The sequence below is a fragment of the Trichosurus vulpecula genome, chromosome 2, assembly GCF_011100635.1.
Source record: "Trichosurus vulpecula isolate mTriVul1 chromosome 2, mTriVul1.pri, whole genome shotgun sequence".
NCBI lineage: Eukaryota > Metazoa > Chordata > Mammalia > Diprotodontia > Phalangeridae > Trichosurus > Trichosurus vulpecula.
In genome coordinates, this window is record NC_050574.1 from 36,401,746 (window position 1) to 36,421,268 (window position 19,523).

General features: G+C 51.3%; 1 protein-coding gene across 1 annotated transcript in view; it reads right to left on the minus strand.

Annotated features, from left to right (window-relative positions):
• The window catches only part of SIPA1L3 (signal induced proliferation associated 1 like 3), a 71,157-nt gene that overhangs the window by 38,646 nt on the left and 12,988 nt on the right, over positions 1 to 19,523 (minus strand). Inside the window, exons 6-10 of the mRNA XM_036746704.1 lie at positions 19,235 to 19,392; positions 17,111 to 17,687; positions 15,511 to 15,785; positions 8,338 to 8,583; positions 6,897 to 7,043 (exon numbers count right to left, since the gene is read on the minus strand). Coding sequence (XP_036602599.1) covers positions 6,897 to 7,043; positions 8,338 to 8,583; positions 15,511 to 15,785; positions 17,111 to 17,687; positions 19,235 to 19,392 — 1,403 coding nt within the window. The remainder of the gene's footprint in view (positions 1 to 6,896; positions 7,044 to 8,337; positions 8,584 to 15,510; positions 15,786 to 17,110; positions 17,688 to 19,234; positions 19,393 to 19,523) is intronic.

Below are 19,523 nucleotides of genomic sequence, written 5' to 3' on the forward strand. Positions count from 1 at the left end.
TGGTGGACCTTGGCTTCCTCATCCATTGAGTGGGTGGGAAGACTCTTCTATTAGCTCCCCCGACTCTGTTTTGGGGGCAGCCCTCTGTGAGCCAAAAGGAACTTGGGCTGACTTGGGCCATCGTAAGAGGGGAGCTTCTAGGACATGAGTGCCTCCTCCCTGGGGGAACCGTCCCAGATTCCTGTGCAGGGGGCAGGTCACAGCACATCCCACTCACTGGAGATGGCCACTCTTTCTTCCCATCCACGCTCTAACAGCTAGCATTTATAATAGGACCTACTACGTGCCAGACACTGTGCTAAACACTGTATAAATGTTATCTCATTTAAGCCTCGAAACAACCCTGCTAGGCAGGTGATCTTCATTTTACAGATGAGAAAACAGGCAAACAGAGGTTAAGTGACTTGCCCAAGGTCATACCACCGATAAGTGTCTCTGATGCATCTGAACTCGGGTCTTCTTTATCGAGGCCCCCCCTATTACCCATCGTGCCACCTCTCTGCCCAACAACAATGTAAATGGAAAGAGCCACCAGATACACTGACAGACACAGGCACATAGACACAGACAGACACACAGAAAGGCAGACACACAGACACAGACACACACATATGAATGTTGCAAAGTTATGGAAAACAAGCCTGGTTCAAAAGAAGAGATGTGAGAACACACTCCCCCCGCCCCCCTTAATCTGCAGAGGCCACAAGAGACGTGCATTGCCCATATTTCCAGACTTTCTTCAAAGTACCAATCAGTTATGCTTATTTTCCCCCTTTTATCATTTTTTGTATTAAAAAATGCTATTTGTTATATGGGATGATTCTCTGGGAGGAAGAAGGGAAAGAATGCTAGGGGAAACCATGGTGTTTAATGTAAAATAAAAAGTCCCCCAAAACAAAAGGCATCAATAAAAACTGATTTCTTTTTTTAAAAACGGCCTGGACGTTCTATTTCAAGAAACCATTAATGAAACCAAAGGATAATGGAAAGGTAAAAGAATCAAACAATCACCATCTGAAAGGATCCTGCAAAATTAAAGTCCCAGGAACGTCACAACCAAAACCCAGAGCTTCTACATCAAAGACGAGCACTGCAAGCTGCCAGAGAGAAGGATTTCAAGTACCAAGAACCTCAGTCTTGATCACAGAAGATGTGGCAGCATCTACAATCTTGGATGGTCAGAGTCTTCAAAGTCAAAGGTATTAGATAATGACCAAGAATAACCACAGGAGAAAAGATGGACCTTTAAGGGAATAGGGGACTTTGATCATTTCTGATGAAAAGACCAGAGATGAGTAGGAATTCTGAAATGCAAACACAGGGGTCCAGAGAAATCCAAAAAGGTAAACATACTGAATAACTGGAAGGAGCTATACGATGATGCTGTGCTAACAATCTAATAAGGAGAGAGGAAACAGAACCTTAATGTCTTCAAAAGGTACTGAGGGAGGTAAATGTGAAAAACAGAAGATGGAGGAAGGGGGGCAAACTGATTCTGTTCTGAGGGTAGGAAGAGAAGGGAAGGGAAAAGGACCATGCTAGTGTAGAAAGTAGGAAGGGGAGAAACTTGCTATTTGTCATAACTGGGCTGGGTGAGAAGACACAAACATGGAGGAAGGGGAGGCAAGAATGGGTACCTGATGAACCTTATTCTTTTCTGAAGCAGACAAAGGACAGGTGAACACACACATTGGTGAAGAAATACATCTAGTTTAACAGGGATACAAGCAGGGAAGGGAAGATAATACTGGGGAGGAGGGTGGCCCAAGCAAACTTCCTAATCCTGAAGAAGGAAGGCAGTTAAAAAAAAAGCAAAGCAAAGACTGAGCATCTAAGGGGCTGCCCTTCAGTGGAAGAGCAGCAGAACATGGGGTACTAAGTGAATGTAATGGGACATGATTTTGCCATGAAGAACAATGAAAGGGAGGCTGGACAGCATGGACTGAGGCAGGACAAAGTGAGCAGAAACAAGAGTTTAGACAAAGGACAACAGCACGGCCAAGAAAACAGCCTCCCTGTGATGAACGCAGAGGCTGCCCAGGCCTCCAGTGGACCTTGCAGAAGGGTGTTCCCCTGTCTCCTCAGTGGCTGCTGAGGGGCTCCCAGGGCATAAAGACACACTCATTTTCAGATACGGCAGCTGGGAGGCTTTGTTAGGGTTGATGATGGCACACACCGCGACGATTGGCAGACGAGGCTTAGAATTTTTTGACAAGGGTTTTTCTTTCTCTCCTTTTCTTCCTTCCTTCCTTCCTTCCTTCCTTCCTTCCTTCCTTCCTTCCTTCCTTCCTTCCTTCTTTCCTTCTCTTTCAGTTTTTAGTGGAGAGGAGAAGATGGGGGCTTAGTAAGACACAAAAGAGGGGGGACATTAAAACATGAAAAAAATTTTTTAAATGTACAGAAGAAAGTTCAGACAGAGAGGTTTTCAAAAGCAATATATAGAACTTAGACTTAATCTGCTCCCCAAGGAATGAAATAGAAGCTCACAGTTTCTATACAATCTTCCAGACATTATTCCATGTATATGGAAAAGAAAATTAAAACCCCAAGAAACAGGACAGTGGGTGAGGGGGTATTCCAGAAGCAAACGTCCCACGGTGTGGAGAGCATCAGGCCACGCTTCTCCAGGATCTAGAGCCAGTTCTGATCAGACCTGAGGCTCTGGAGAGTGGTAGCTCAACCCAGGTGCACAGAGGTCAGCCCTGCTGGAGAATGTGAAGATAGTCTTTTCTGGAGAAGTGCCAGAGAAAGCAGGATGGGAGAAGGAAATTGCCCCCAGAAAGAGTGGAGAGTCTGGGTTTGCAGGAGGGTCTTGGGCCACTAGGGGAGTGATGCAGGCCACAGGCCAGCCTGGCCTGGGGACTTTGGAAAGGGGAGAGGGAAGGAAGAGGGAGCAGCCCTATCACTCAACTTGACTCACCCTTATTAAGTAGTCACTGGGTCTAGAGCATTCCCAAAAGGGCCACACTTGGTCTGTTCTGGTCACACCAGCCTACCTGCGGTGCCTGTACATAACATCCATCAGATCTACCACCTCTGTGCATTTGCACGGGCTGTAACCAATGCCTAGAATGCTGCTCTAGAGAATCACTCAACAGGTCTCTGTCGAAGCACAGCTCAGATATCAACTTTTAATGAGGTGTTTTCTGAGCCTCCAGTTGTTAATGGTCTCTCCTCCTGGAAATTAATTAGCACTGTCTATACACACACATACACGACATATAGTAAGATCCTGGCCTGAGAGGCTGTCTTAATTCTGTCCTAGACCAGTCCCTAGCTCACTGACAAATAAATGCTCATACAACAGAACTGAAAGACAGCACAAAGTATGCTTGACACACGGACAGAAGTGAGAGATGAGAGCCTCCAGACTGGCCTCTGCTTGGCTGCGGATCTGACCAGGCTCCCGGTCACCTCAGTCTGGCTTTGTAACCTACCCCTGCTCCCCTTCAAGCCTTCTCACACCTGACCCCCACTCCCCCCACCCCTGTCCTCTTCATCCAGTGACTCTGGCCTCCCAGCCTCTATCTTCTGGCCTCTTGGCCTCCATCATCTTGGCCTTCCAGCCTCCATTACGTCGGCCTCCATTATCTTGGCCTCCATTATCTTGGCCTCTCAGCCTCCATCTCTTGGCCACCTGTCCCCCTGCCCTGCAATGCTCTCCCTCCTCTGCTCAGACCACTGACCTCCCTGGCTTCCTCCGAGGACTAGCTAAAATCCGACTTTTCCCAGTCCCTCCCCTCATAGCCTCACCGTGCTGATCATCCCTGCTTGACCCTGACCATGGCTTGTTGGTGCTCAGTCATTTTCATGTTGTCTCTCCCACGAGAGCCAAAGCTCCAGGAAGGCAGGGCTTGTTTCTTGCCTTTCCACCAGCACTTAGCAGAGCAGGTGTTTAATTAAGTAGGTTAATTAATATGACTGATTGCTAACTGACAGACTACGGGATATCTGAGCCAGGCCTAGGGAAATCCTAGCAAGGCAGCCAGGAGGTGCAGTGGGTACACACTGGCCTGGAGTCAAGAAGAACCTTGTCCGAGCCAGCCTCAGACGCTCAGAGCTGTGTGACCTTGGGTGAGTCACTTAACCGGTCTGCCTCAGTTTACTCAACTGTAAAATGGGGGTAATAGCACCTCTCTCCCAGAGCAGTAACAAAGATCAAATGAGAGAATATCTGGAAAGCACTCAGCACAGTGCCGGGCACATGGTAGGTGTTATATAAGAGCGTGTGTGTGTGTGTGTGTGTGTGTGTGTGTGTGTGTGTGTGTACACACGTGTACGTATAATCATATGTGTGTACATATCTCATATGTGTGTCTGCGTATACATATATATCGTGTGTGGGTTTGTGTATGCATATATCTCATACATGTGCATATATGTAGTGTGTGTATATGTGCATGTATGATCATATGTGCGTATATAGCTCATATATGTGTCTGTGTATACATATATCGCGTGTGTATATGTGTGTATATATCATGCGTGTCCATATATGTAGTGTATGTATACGTGCATGTATGATCATATGTGTACATATCTCATATATGTGTGTCTGTGTATACATATATAGTTTGTATATGTGTATGTATATATCTCATAATGTGCATATATGTAGTGTGCGTGTATACGTGTATGTATGATCATATGTGTGTCTATATCTCATACATGTGTCTGTGTATATATATATCGTGTGTGTGTGTGTGTGTATGTGTAGACATCTGTAAATTGTTGTTACAACATACCCAAGGGGCCTCTATCTAGCCCTGTGTCCAGCCCCTCTCAGTGCCCGCTCCCTCCTCCCCTGCCCTACTTCCTTCTTCCAAGACTCAGCCCAAATCCCGCTTCCCACAGGTGGCCTCTCTGGCTCCCTCCCTGCCATCTGTCCTGTCTACACCTGCTCCGGGCCTGGTTGTCTGCTTGCTGTCTCCCCATCAGAGTGTGAGTCCCAGAGTGCAGGCAAGGACTGTGCCTGCCCTTCTGTGTAGCTGGTGCAGAGCACAGGTCCTGGCTTATGTGTCTAGATGCTTCCCGACTGCCTGGCCTTCCCTGGCCCCTTCGCTGTTGTTCCTGAGACCTCCTGTTGGCTCTGACAAGGCCGGACCACAGAGCAGACACACGCCAGGCTGGCTGCATGGGCAAAGGGCTCAGGCCAAGCAGGCCCATCAGCTCAGGCCCTCTGTCATCCCTCACAGGCCTCAGGGAGCAGCCACACGGCCTGGTCCTCCCCAACAGGGCTGGGCTGTCTGCTCAGTGTCTAAACCAGGCAGGACTGATGGGTGAGTCATGGATTTTAAAAATCCCCACTAAAGGAGGCTCTGAAGCTGCCTTTGGTTCATGATTCCAGAGGTCAGTGACCCCTGGGCTTGTGCGGCCCTCACTCTGCACCTCTGCAAAACACGGGGGCCAGACTAGGCCATTTCTCAGCCTCCTTCCTCCTCTGACCAGAGGGAGCTCAGAAGACCAGGAGTCTTGGGAGCCATTTCTCTGGGGCAGGGGGATGTTCCAAGAGGACGGATTCTCCCCTGACTGCCTTGGGTCTGGCTTCCCAGAACAGTGTGGAGACATCCTTGGAGTCTCTTCCCAACATGTCTTTTGAGGCTTGTGACCCTCTTCTCCAGCCACTGTCAGGCTCCAGGACCTGGGGCCATGATTAGGGATGAATCACCAGCTGAACCCAGCAATGATGAGACAGCCCCAAGGGACGGATACTGCTCTCCTCTCTCCCACCCAGGACCCAGCTGCCTTTGTGTTCTTGTTTGCCTTGGGTGATAGGGGAGTCTAGAGGCTTTTGTCTAGGAGGATGGGCTACTGAATGGGAAGCAGCTGCTTGATGACAGAACAGAAGCCCTGGGAAAAGCACAGCAACTATTGGCCCCCAGGAGTATTTGATCAGGGGCTTTCTCTAGGAAGTGACTGTCCCAAGACATTCCCCAGGAAGGACGTGGGCACTGCAGCGGCAACCATTTCCTGACCTGGGAGGGGGCCAAGGTACTATCTCTGCATTACAAATGGAGAAAGTGAGGCTCAGAGGGGATATGACATGCTGAGGATCGATTGGGAAGGGTCAGAGAGGGTCATGTGCCCTTCCATGGGCGGCGGACATGATTCTGCTCATCCTTTCCCAAATCTGGGACAGGCCCTGCCCCAAAGACACTTTCTGCTAGAGGAGAAGAGAAAAGGGCAGCCCCCTGGAGGCCAGTTCTGGCTCTGGGCACCCCAGCCCTGGCCCAGGTAGATGGTGCCCACATGCCCTGAGCCCGGCCAGCAGGAGGCCTCCCAGGAAACATGAGGGGTGACTACCATACACCTCTAGAGCAATGTATCAGGGCAACCAGAGGCATGGAGCACAGCCACACTTGGACCCTTTGTCAAGCAGGTGCCTAGGTTCTGAGGCCTCACATCCATGCCCCACCATCCCACCACTCACTTTAACGACGTACCATCACTCACAGACACTCTCATACACATACATACACACACACACACACACACACACACACACACACACACACTCTGAAAGCCCCTCCATATCCCTTGCCCACTCATCACCAGGCCTGGACGGAGGAGGAGGAAGAGAAAGTGATCCCACAGACCCATGGACCAGGCTGAGGATTTGCTTAAAGCAAACATGTGGAATGCCCCACATCAGCAGTTTGCCCCCAGCTCAGTGACTAGGGCAGGGACTCCGGGTTCACCAGCATTTCCACATCTAAGGGGGTCACTCCTGACTGCCAGTGTTGACAAGGCTGCAGCCTGTGACGGGCAGCCTGTGCTGAGGCTGACCAAGGACCCCTCCCCCCAAGTCACCTCACCTCATCCTCCTCAAACCCTAGTGAGGGGAGGGAAGCTGATTGTGCCCACTGAGACCAGGCTGATGGCTGGGGGCCCCCTACCTCTCTGGGGATGGCTTGTAGCGTGTGTAGGAGGAGGCTCCCCCTGAGCCCGGAGTGGAGAAACTCCCCGAAGGTTGTCGATAAGGCTGAACTCTGTCCATCCCTGCTGGTGAAGCTGGATAGGCATTTTCTGGAAAGCTGACAGGCCTAGGATGAGACAGGGGGAGTTGAGAAGAAGGAGGCAGTGTGAGTCAGGGGGAAGCACATGGGCCTAGGGGTCAGGAGACCTGGGTTTCCAGGCCCTGTTCTGCCTTAGGGAGCTGTCTGACTACGGATAACTCAGTGAGCCTGTTTGGACCACGGTCCCCTCATCTGCAAAATGCATAAAACACTGCCTGTCCTGCCACCCCCTAAGACTGCAACAAGAGACAAAAACTGGGCACATGTGTGAGTGCGTGTATGAATGTAGTGCATGTGTGTGCGTGTATCTGTGTGTGTATGAATGTAGTGCATGTGTGTCTGTGTGTGCACGAGTATATGTGTGTGTGTCTACGTGTGCATTAATGTAGTGTATGTGTGTGTGTGTCTGTGTGTGTGTATCAATGTAGTGTATGTGTGTGTGTCTGTGTGTGTATGAATGTAGTGTGTATGTGTATGCATGAGTGTATGTGAGTGTGTGTATGAATGTATGTGTGCATGCATGCACGTAGTATGTGTGTATGCATGTGTAACGTGAATGCAGCGTATGTGTATGTACGAGTGTATGTTTGTGAGTGTGTTTATGTGTATGCATGTATGAATGCAGTGTGTGCACGTGTGTGTGATGAATTTATGAAGTGTATGTGTATGTATGAGGGTATGTGTGTGAGTGTGTCTACGTGTGTACGTATGAGTGTAGTGCACATGTGTGTGAGGGAAAGGGGATGAGGACAACACCACGCAGATATCCAGGATCATGAAGATGCAACTCTGGTATTAAGCATTGCCTCATCTGATGTTAGCACAGGCCAGACGAACAGAGGAGAGCTGGGGTGATCCAGGAGCCAGCTTGGGACAATTTCCAGCCACAAGGCTTTTTCTGGCAAGTCCTAAAGCAAGACTGTAATTCTCAGAACAAGCGACGACTCCCCAAACCAGGCCTACCCCACGATGGGCAGAGTGGCTTGTGAGATAGTGAGCTCCCCATCACTGAAGTGCTCAAGCAGATGCTGAACCATCATCTGTCAGGGAAGCTGCTGACAGGAGTCTGTGGGGGCAGGAAGCTGGGGGAGAAGACCCCTGAGAGCCCAATGGAGAGATAGCCAATCTGGGAAAATGAGGTCGCTCAGACAGGAGGCGAGTGGCTGAGGCCTGGACTCACTGGCCACTCTGCTGGCCCAAACACACCACAGGAGGGGGTCAGAGATACCCTCAGCAGCAGCTGGAGGGGTCCTTTGGGACCCAGACCTACCTACCCAGGGTGGGCAAGCACAGGCTCTGGCCTCTGCCAAAGACCACTTACCGTTTGCTGTGCATTGGCTGGGTTTCCCGGTAAGGGACCCCCGGTGTGGGCTTTGGCGGCCGGCTGAGTGACTGGGCATGGCCTGTGGTCCCGGGTGCAGCCCACTTGGAGGCCTGCAAGGAGTTGTGGGAAGCAGGCCCGCTCCACTGCCAGGAAGAGCTGCTCCGATATGGGGGCCGGGCCGCTGTGCTCTCTGGCTCTGCCTTAGGCTCCGAGGTATTCATGTCACAGGTCTCTGGCCATCCCCTGGAAAGAGAAACTAGAGTTATTTCCTGCCTGGGGAACTCTGCAGGTGGGCCATGCACCATCATTCATTTTCTTGGAAAATTCTGCTTCACTTCCCCAAATGTGGTTTAAAAAGGAGCAGCAGGCCCCAAGTCAACTCCCCAGGCTTTGCCTGGCTCAGGCCCAGACCCAGGGGGGTGGGACCACCTGCAGCCTGAGGCCTAGGTATTCCAGCCCCAGAGCTGCTGCAGGGGCTCAGCTGGGTCCTACCACACCCCACAGGGGACACACAGGGCCAGAGAGATGGAGGCCCCCGATTCCAGTGCTACGATCCACCTTGCTCTTAGAAAGGAGGCCACACAGGCACAGGCGACCTACTTTGAAGGTGGTTAACAACACATGCAGAATCACCTAAAAATAGACCAAGGAAGGGCCCAGGCTTGGCTGGGAGCCTCAGTGCCCCAGCATGAGGAGCCTGGCCCAGCAGAATGGGAGAACAAGATGGTGTGACTCTGTCCCTGAGACGTCAGCAGGCCAGGGGCTTCTATAATAGCCTGCCTAGGTTCTGAGGGGGGTGGTGATAATGTGCCCAGCACTGGAGAAAACACTATACAATTACCAGGTCATTTGGTCATCATGGGGGAGGGGCTGGTATGATCCTCACAGCTGAGGAAACTGAGTCAAAACAAAGTGAACTGTTTAAGGCTGGATTTGAACTCAGGTCTTCCCGATTTCAGGCCTGGCACTCTATGTAGCTACCTCTAAGAGAGCCAGCCCACCTACTCCAAGGCCCAGCTCCCCCCAGTCCCAGGGGCAGCTATCAGCAGCTGGGGGATCCCACTGCCCAGACAAGCACTGTTAGAGGGCAGGTGTCCATTCAGGCTCACTCCACCCTTCAGGGCCTGGTGACCCCCAGGCTGAGGACCAGCCAGGCCCCAGACTTCTCTTCTGGTCTCTAACGGCTCACTTTCTGTTCCCAGGGCAGCTTCAGGGCAGGTATATTCAGGAGACATCCCAAGAAGGGAAAGGTGAAGCCATTTCCCTGAGCCCTCCACATTGCCCCCCAAGGCTTCCTCCTCCTCACCCCAGAGCTCTGTAAACCCAGCCCTGAACCCCCTCCCCTCCATGCACTGTGCCCTCCCCACTCTGACTCCTCAGCACTCCTGGGCCTCACCCAATCCTCCTGGGCTTCTTGTCTCCCTCACCACTCTCTCCGTCTCCACCCCCAGAGCTTCCTCCGGCACTAGGAACGGGGAGCCCTGTGACTTGGGCACCCTGTGCTCCCCCACTCACATGGCTCTGAGCCTTCCCCATCAACGCGAGATTCCCAAGCCTACTGCCAAGACAGCCCGAGTTCTTCAGCCTATCTGAGGGGGACGTTCTCAACATGAAACCGACCCATCATCAGCAGTTTGCCAGAGCCTGGAGCTCCTCTGACAAGCCACACGGGGTGGGGGGGGCCTTCCTGGGTGGAGATGAGCTTGCCCACCAGGCTGGGGCACTGCCATCAGCTGAATAAACAAATGGGTGCATGCTTGAAGAATCACCCCTGCTGTCTCCCACCCACACACCCAAGGGACCAGTGGTGGGGCCCCAGAGAATGTGACCCGCAGCTGTGGACCAGACAGTGCAGATACAGGAGATGGGCCCACAGTCAGGACGACCTGGGACACTCGCCAGCTATGTGATGTTGGGCAAGTTGCTTAACTGCCCCCAGCCTCAGTTTACCCATCTGTGACAGGAGGCTAATATAACAGCCCCTGCCTCATCGGGTCATTATGAGAGTAAGACGAGAGAACGTATATACAGTGCTTTGCTTGCCCTAAAGTGCTATCCAAATGCTAGTCATAATTGCTGCTGGCTGTTCTTACTGCTAGGGGCGGCTATCTGGATAGGGCCTAGATAGGCTGCCTCAGACACTTACTAGCTGTGTGACCCTGGCCAAGTCACTTAACTCCTACGACCCCCATGAAGAGGTCACAAAGAGTCAGACACCACTGGACAATAATTATTGTCGCCGTCACTGATAACACAATTCTTATTATCTGAAGTTGGAGGAGCTGGGTTCAAACCCTGGTTTTGACATTCACTTCTGTAATCTTGGGCACATCTCTTCTCCACCTTGGGCCTGTTTCTTCACCTGGTTCTAGGTCTGAGCAAGTACAGGAGGGGCACCCTGACAGAAGCCTTCTTCCTGGGGAGGGAGGGCTTTGTTCCTAGCTCCTGCTTGCTCCCTCTCCCTGCTTATCAGGCATTTGAGCCCAGGGACAAAAGTCAAAGGGAAGTGTTGGAGATACCAAGAGTTCTGTGTTATCTGCTCAGCAAATGAGGGCTGCTGCATGCTGCCCAGCAAGACTCAAAACCCCAAAGGCCAACTGAAACCCCAAACGCCCCCACTGCCAGCTGTGCTGAGCCACCCTCCATGGGAACACAATGCAGTCTTTCTCCAGACAAAAGCCGGGGATGGAACCCAAAACCTGCCGGACCAGTCGCTGGGGCCCGGCTTCCTCTCCGCATGCTTGCCAAGGAGAGCCCGCAAGGCTATCCTGCCTCCTGGGCCTGGGGCACCCTCAGTGCCTTTGCTGTTCTCCTAGGAGCCATGAGTCAAGCCTATGAGCCCAGCCTATGAGCTCTGATGCAGCAGCTTATCCAAATACAGCTGTGTGTGTGTGTGTGTGTGTGTGTGTGTGTGTGAAGCATTTACAACAAGCACCCACCCACCTCAAACAGTCTTTGGGCTGAAGAGCATTCTAACTTGCCTCTACCAGTCAGAGGAGGCTCAGCTTCAGAGGGCCAGGGCACAGCTGGCAACCTCTTCTGTAGGGACCCAGCCAAGGCTAACGAGCCCAGTACGGTCTGGGTATTGAGAGGGAGCGCTCCTGGCGGCTGGCCTCCCAGGGGACTCTGCTGTTGTTCCCAGGATGGCTCCAGCCAGTCCATGGCCCAGTGTGTCACCTCAGGACAAGAAGAGGAAGTCAAAGGAAGGCTCTCCCCTGGCGATGGACGCTCTAGTATCATCATTCCGACTTTTGACAAAAGAGTCCCACAGGAAACAACACTTCCTGAGAAAGTGGCAAGGGGGGGGTTCAGGGGATGGGACTGCTGGCTGAGTCCTCAGATTTCCCCACAGGCAGAAGCAATTCCCGCTGGGCCCAGTCAGGCTGGCATGGGCATCACAGGCAGCACCACCACCGTAAAGGACATGGTATATGGCCAGACCACCAAAACGCTTTACGCAACAGTGGGGCACACCGCCCACCAGCTCCCATATCCAGCACTGGAGTCTGCTCCCTGCTCACCTCTACCACGTAAAGCCCTCAGCTGCTTTCTTTCAAGCTCAGCTCCAAGACTGCCTCTTCCATGAGGCCTTTGCAGAGCCCCAGAGTCACCGGGGATCTTCCACCACAACAGTCAAAGCTTTTGTGCGTATCTCTGTGTATTCGGTATCTGTCCCATGAGACATGAGCTTCTGGAGGTCCAGGGACTGGTTCACTTCATTTCAAACCTGGCTAGTCTTCGTTTCTTTCAGCACAAGAATGATTCCAATGGATTTGTTGGCCAATAAGCATTTATTAAGCACCTCCTGTGTGCTGAGAATCATGCTATGTATGTGGGATGCATAGACAGAACCCAGAAAGACTGACGTGGAACGCTACAGAGAGAAGAAAGCTTTGGCAGAAGCCTAACTATGTGAGGATGAGAGCCCTGTAAACCAAGTCAGCAGAATGGGGCTCACAGCTCTGCTCAGTTAACTGCCTTGTCAGTCAGCACCCCACTGCCCAAATTAAAGGACACAGACTCTCCTTCTGCTCACAAACAGGGGAGATGCTTGTAAAAGGGGACCTGCTCAGGTGTTTTCACCCAACAAGAGGCCTGCTTCCTCACTACACGTAAGACCCTGTGCTGGGGGCTGAGAATACAAGGCAGTCCTTGTAAGCATGGGAAATATCTGCTGTGTCAGAACAAAATGCTGTCAATCAATTTAAAAATCAAATCAAATCAAATGTGGCAGATGACAGCTTCCGCGGTCCCCGATCGAGCAATCCCACTGAAAGAAGAGATGATATCGGTCACTCATGTTCTCTCCTTGGTGTGATGATCGCTGCTCCTTTTCTACATGATCACTATGCACCCTTTCAAAGCACATTCCAGAATTCTTCCAGGAATCCAAGTCAAATTACTAGGGAGCGGTCTGCAGCCTCTGGCTCTCCCTTCTGTTTCTGACGACGAGGACGACGTTTGTCCTTGGGTACCGAAGAACCTCAAAGTCCCGACAGAGGCTCTGGTCCCTCATTATCTTGGCATATAATTTATCTGGGCCTGGTGACAAATTCATTAAGAGCCTGTACGTACTTTCTGTTTCACTCTTCATCTCGGGCTTCAAGTCTTTATCGGCCATTTTTCTGTCTCTTCCAATCCAAAGATTGCCCTATGGATCTTTCCTCTGAATTGTCATGTTGGCCTATGCCCGGCTTTCCTCTCCTTCCCCATCCTAAACACCAAGGCAGTCACTTCCACCAGCCACCAGATAAAAGTCCCTTTCATTAGATTCTTCACCTTTTGTAAGATGGAATTATCATTCATGCAAGCTAAGAAGTTATAAGTGGTTCTGTTTTAGGCAGAAAACATATTACAGCAGATGTCTGGAAAAATGAAGCTGCTCACCACTCCTATTTGGAGCTGAGCCTGCCATCAGCTTCTTGGACACCTCCATTTCCTTTTTGTCTGGGTGGTCTGTAGCTTTCTCCCACGACAGCATCATCTCTGGGGCTCTGTTGATCCACACCCAAACGCTTACCACCATGCTGTCCCTCTAACCCCCTCCACCCCATTCCTGGATTTTCTCACATAGGACTACTTTCTCGGCGTACATTGTCAGTCTCTCCACTAGGGCCTTTTATTAAACCCACTTTCCTTTAAAATTAGGCAGACTGTTTCAGGGCCCAGTCATGGGTACTCTCTCGCCATTCTCAGGGCTATCCAAGATATCGCATTTGCCTCCTTGAGTTAGGATCTTTGATTTGATTTTCTTGTTACCCATTCTTTTGGGCATTTGTGTAGAGGTATCTGAGACCACAGGTTTAACTGGGACTTTCCTCAAGTTTGTGAATTTCTGATTATCTTGGCCAGGATAGTTTTCCCCACACTGTAGACACTTTCTATGGTATGTAGCCCAACAGGTATATAGGTGGCACTATCCTTCACTCTCCTTTTTATTAGGTCTAAAAGACTCCAAACAAAAATATTATCTCAGCCCTTGTCAGATGCACTCCATCCCTGATCTGAAGCTTGCCATCTCTTAAGCTGCGATCTCAAGTTTCCAAAGCTATTCTCAGACACAGCCTTTAAGACCCCTTGCCTTCCATCAATAGCAGCCTCCTATCCCACGGAGGTCTTCAGTCTCTTGGCTAAGACTTCTTAATCCTAATAAGCACTGCTTGCTAGATTCTTTCTGGCAGTACCACTTATGCCCGTATGAATCAGTGGGTAGGAGTGGGTAGGAGTCATTAGTTCTGACAAGTCTTAGGAGATTCTCAGTCACATCTGCGACAGATGGTCTGGGAAGACATCCATCCTGCCCACTGGTACCGTCATCCAGACTCCTCCTTTATGAGTGGGGGGCTCACAGACTGCCATTTTTCTTTCTTCTTCCTCTTGCCCTTAAGGGATGATCCTACATGTGAGACCCCCTGTAGGTTTACATCCTCGTGACAGGATGGACAAGTGGTTGCTTCCTCCTCAGAGCCCGGTGCCCGGCTCCCTGGTCTCCAGGGTCCTCCTTGTCTTTCTGCTCTGGGTCACTCTCTTCCACCACCAGCCTCACGCCTCAGGCTAGGCTTTGTCCCTCCCTCTTCTGTGCCTTTATGTGCCTTGCTGTTACACTGAGCTTTTCTTCTGTGGGTTTTTTTCTTTTTCAAGGACACATCCCTCTTCCCCATAACCTGGTGTTTGAGTCCCCTTGCTTTCTCTTCTAGGAGGGCAGTGAGTTCCACTTTAAGCACAGACTCTGATTATTCGGCTGTGACCCAAAGGCCAGCGTGTCTGTGATTTCTGGGATCAGAGTCCTCAGACCTTGGTTGTTCTTGGGGTAGCACTTGTGGTCCGATCCCATTCTGTGGAGTTTGAGCCCTGTGCTCAAGTCCCAGAATCGCTTCCTTAAGTTCTCAGCCCCTGTGTGACAGCGGCCTCCCGGAGCCTCAGTGCTGGGTGACCCAGGCCTCCGCAGCCTGCCCAGTTGTGCAAAGCTCTTTTCCTGTCCTAGGTCTGGGAGCCCGGCAGTACAAGCACCATCTCCACTAGATGGGTCAGGAAATGTGACGCTCAGAAAGGAGATGGAATTTGCAAATGCTCAGGCTGCTAGTGCCTGAGCCCTGGTCCAGTCCTCCTCATCTAACATACACAGGGGCTTGAGAGAGAGAGGACAGGATGCTGAGGAGCTCCCCACTGGGATATTCCCTAGCTCTCCACCATGCCCCATTCTGGGGGGTGTTTAGGGAACAAGTGTAAAAGGAGCCACAGAGTTACTAGAACGGACCTCAGAGACCCTTGAGTCCAACCACCTCATTTTACAGGGGAAGAACTGAGGCCAAAAGGTGTTAAAGGACTCACCTAAGGTCAGGCAACTACTAAGTGTCTATGGTTGGATTTGAACCCAGGTCCTCTTGACCCCAAAGCTTGTGCTCACTCCAGGACACCTCATGTCCTCCTGCACCTTCCCAACTCAATGCCCATCATCCCTCCAGGGCTCACACATGCTGCTCAGCCCCTGGTGTACCCTAGACCAGTTTGTCAGCCCAAGGCCTGGAAATGCCTGTGGGTACTGGGATGAATATAAGGAAAACTCAGAGAAGGGGGAAGCTGTCGGGCCTCGTGCCATCCCTGAGACTGGGCAAGCTATACTTTCCCCAACCTCCTGACCCTGTCCCCGGCCTCTGGCTGTGGCCTCACCTCCGAGGAGTCCCGTCCTCAAACGGAGGGATGATGACCACCTTCACAGTGACTGAGGTCCGCAGCAGGTCAATCATCTGGTCATGTGTCAGGGTGACCACGGCCACCTTGCAGATCTCCACCAGCCGGCTGCCCTGTCGGAGTCCTGCCTGCCAGGCAAAGCCATAGTCTTCCACTTCCGCGACGGTGCCGTCATACTTGACGTGGAAGCCCAGCTGGCCCAGCCCATTCCGCCGCAGGGTCATGTCCACTGTTTCACAGCCACTGGTCATTACCTGTGAGGAACATTCAGGAAAGTGAACACAGCCTGTGTGTGTGTGTGTGTGTGTGTGTGTGTGCGCGTGAGTAGATCTGGGGAACTTCTCACTGTCTGGGGTTGGGGGGGAATCCAAAAACATGCACAGGATCAGGGTCTCCCTAAACTCCCAGATGGGAGATTCCCAGGGGAGCAGGGGTAACTCTGGAGCATTCACACATCCTGAACTTGTGTTGTTGATTCATTTCCATGGAAACACAACCATAGACTCCCCCAGAGACTTGGCCCTAACCTCCTCAGAAATGGGAATCTGGTCTGGGTGGACCACAGAGCTGACCTCACAGCATTTCTGAGGGTCTTCTGGTATCAAAATTCAGGGCGCTCCCCCTTTGGAAGGGAACAGTCTCCCTGGCCCTATTAGCCCAGACAGCTCGGACAGGAGGGTTCTGGGAATGTGTTCATGTGGGGACTGAAATGTGGATATTCCAGAGCTCTTTAGAATGAGAGGGTATCTAGCTTGGTCCTAGATGGAGGAGCAGTCCCCCCGGAGGGTAGCACTAGCAAATCCCCAGGTGCCTGCTCATATGGATGCACCGTAGATTGTGTGGACCTTTCCCAGTGTGAGACAAGCCAGGAAGAGAGGACACATCTCACTTACTCTGACACATTCCCCGGGCTCTTTACTAGATGTTGGCCTGGGGGTGTGGGCAGGGTTTCCCAGGGTCCCCTGATTTACTTAGCCGTGCAGCCCACAGATTAAGTTCTACAAGAGGATCAGAATGGCTATTGGCATTTGCACAGTGAGCAATACCTTCTGGGCAGGGAGGTCTTAGAAGAGGGGGCTCCCTCTCCTCAACCTGGAGGGAGGCCAAGAAGTTGGCATTCAGGAGGGAGATATGCTGGAGGAAATGCACCCCCCCCCCACACCTCCTAAATGCTCGCGCACACAATCACTCACACACCCCACAATAACATCCCAATGAAAACCTGCAAAAGGGGAAGACGTTCTTGTGGTGTCCTGGGACACCAGACGGAGGTGCAGCTACCCGTGAAACCTGTAAGTGGTCATTTGGGAACAAACTGGAATGACCTCTCTGTTGCTTAGTACTTAAACAACAACCCAGAGAAAGACATGAGCTGTATACCAAGACATGCTATGAGGTCTGCTGCCAGCCAAAGCACCAGCAGTCTGGCTGGGACCAGCCTGAGGGGCCTGGGATGACATCACGGACAGCTCCCATGGCAAGGATGTGGCCCTGTGTGAGGCAATGCTAAGGCTGGCTAGCTTCAGGGCTGCCCCTGACCCCCAGTGGCCCTGTTTCCCAAGGCTCTCAGATCCCTTACCTTGAGTCTCTGGACAATTTCCCTAATGTCCTCAGGGGACCCTTCGGAGGCACGTATGGAGATGTGGTCCCCTCGCCCATAGAAGATCTTGAGCGTGGAGGAGTCTGGGGTCCAGCCAATGACGTCCCCACAAAAGCAATTGAATACCACTTCCTTAGTGCGTAGGTCCAGGAGGACGATGAACTCATTCGAAATCCCCAATATACACTCAATCTCCACCCCTTGTGCAAAATCCTGGGCGGCCACCCTCCATGCAATGGCCCCCGTGCTGTGCTGCTCGGCGCCCGCCCGAGCTTTTGTCTTCTCCTTCTTCTTGGAGGTGAGTGAGATTAAGTTAAATTTCCCCGTGGAGTCAATGGGAGTGTTGGTCACACAGTTTTCAGCCAGGTCCTTGAGGTACTCCTGCCTTGTCCGAGTGGCCATGGTGTGGAATTTATCAGACTTGTGGGCAGCGTGCTCGGCATTTATCACTTTAGCCAATAAGAAGTCTCGGAAGACATCCGATTTGCGGAATGTGACTCCGTTTGGGATGGGAGGGCCAAACGGAGGGGCATCTTTGGATCGACTCACAGCCACGCTGGCAGGAAAGAAAGAACATTCAGCCTCATTTCACTGGGAAGAGAAATCAACTGTGAATCATTAGAAAACAGACATGGAAACTAAGGGGTGGGGAAGTGGGGAAGGTGCCCATCAATTGGGGAATGGCTGAACAAAGTAGTGTGTATTAATGTAACAGAATAGTACTGTTTTATAAGATGTGATGAAGGGATTGCTTCAGAAAAACCTGGGAAGAACTGTGTGAACTGATGCAGAATGCAGTTAGCAGAACCAGGAGAACAATTTTTGCAAACAGCAGCACAGTAAAGAAAAATTACTAGGAACGAAGCCATGACCAACTATGATTCCAGAAGACTGGTGAAAACATGCCATCTATCTCCTGACCAAGAGCTGATGGACTCGGGGTGTAGATGGAGACATATATTTTGGACACGGCCGGTGCAGGAATTTTTGCCTGACTAGGTACATTTGTTTAAAGGGTGCTGTCTTTTTTTTTTTTTAATGGAGGAAAAAAGGAAAAAAATAGGTTTCTATTAGTTGGGAAAAATTCTATCTGTAAAAAGAAAAGAAGCATGACTTAATTAAGGTAATGGAGACAAACAGTTATCGGACTGAAGGGCTTGTGCAGAGCCAAGACACAGGCCAGAAGGGTTATGTGGGTAACAGCGATAGGAGACACCTACCTTAAAACTGCTCCTATTGAGGCTTCCAGAGCTGACACTGTGAGCAAGCCCTGTGGGGTGGGGGGTGGGGTTTGCTGACTCTCTACAAACCTACGTGATGGCATGGCAGCACAAAGAACAGGAGGGGAGACCCCGTGGAAGCCAGGCCTCCATGGTTCCTGCAGATCTGGGGTCTGCCAAAGCTGCCTGAGAGTTCAGGCCAAGCTCACAGCAATGCAGCAGACGTCTCCTCCCAAAGTCTGCATGTGAAGTCACCTCATCCCCTCCAGGCTTAGTTTGGTACTATTCCCTCATTCTTCTCCCAAGTGACCCACCCCCTGGATTCCCTCTACGTGGCCTCACCTTCGACCTCCTAATTCTAACTTATATCACAGCTCATTTGGGCTTATCCCCTCCTTGAGTGCAAATCCCACGCAGGCAGGGACCATGCCTACTTTATGAAACACCCCTTGCATGCAGTCCAGCGTCTCATAAGTTGGCTGAAGTGAATTTAAAAGAACTTTAAACATGAAGCTAGGAGATGTATGCTAAATCAAAAACAATTAATTATTCTTTTGTGGAAGGTAAAGCAGAGTCCCTCACATCCAAGCCAGGGAGGTGGCTCCTGCTAAGGGTGCTCTCTCTCTCTTCCTCTTCTCTCTCCTCCAACTCCTCCTCTTCCTCCTCTCTTTCACTCCCCCACCTCTCTTCTCTCTCTCTCTATCTCTCCCCCTCTCCCCCGGTGGACTGAAAGGGGGTTGGAGACCAGCTTGTTCTACACTCCTGCCCAACAGTTGGGAGGGAACATCATTCCTCCACCTTTTCACACCAGCTGCTGCCAAGCCTCAGACATGCTGCTCCAGTCCAACTCGAGCAGGCAATGGGAAGACACAGGTGGTCTTACCTGTAACAAACAGCATCAGTGCAAGGGTTGTGAACTCGGACAATGATAAAGACGTGCTGGAAATGGGAACGGATATTCTGGGGGGTGAAGGGCAGGGCTCCAGGCTCTTGGAAGATGATGGTCACAATGTCATTTCCTATGTGTCTCTTCCTTAGTAACTAAAAAGAAAACAGAGAAGGAATTAGTCAGGAGACCCACCTGGGACAGACCGTTCCAACATTCGTGACCTACAATGGAAGCTCATCACAGCCATGAGAGCCCAGACTCAAACAGGTGGGCAGGCACTGAG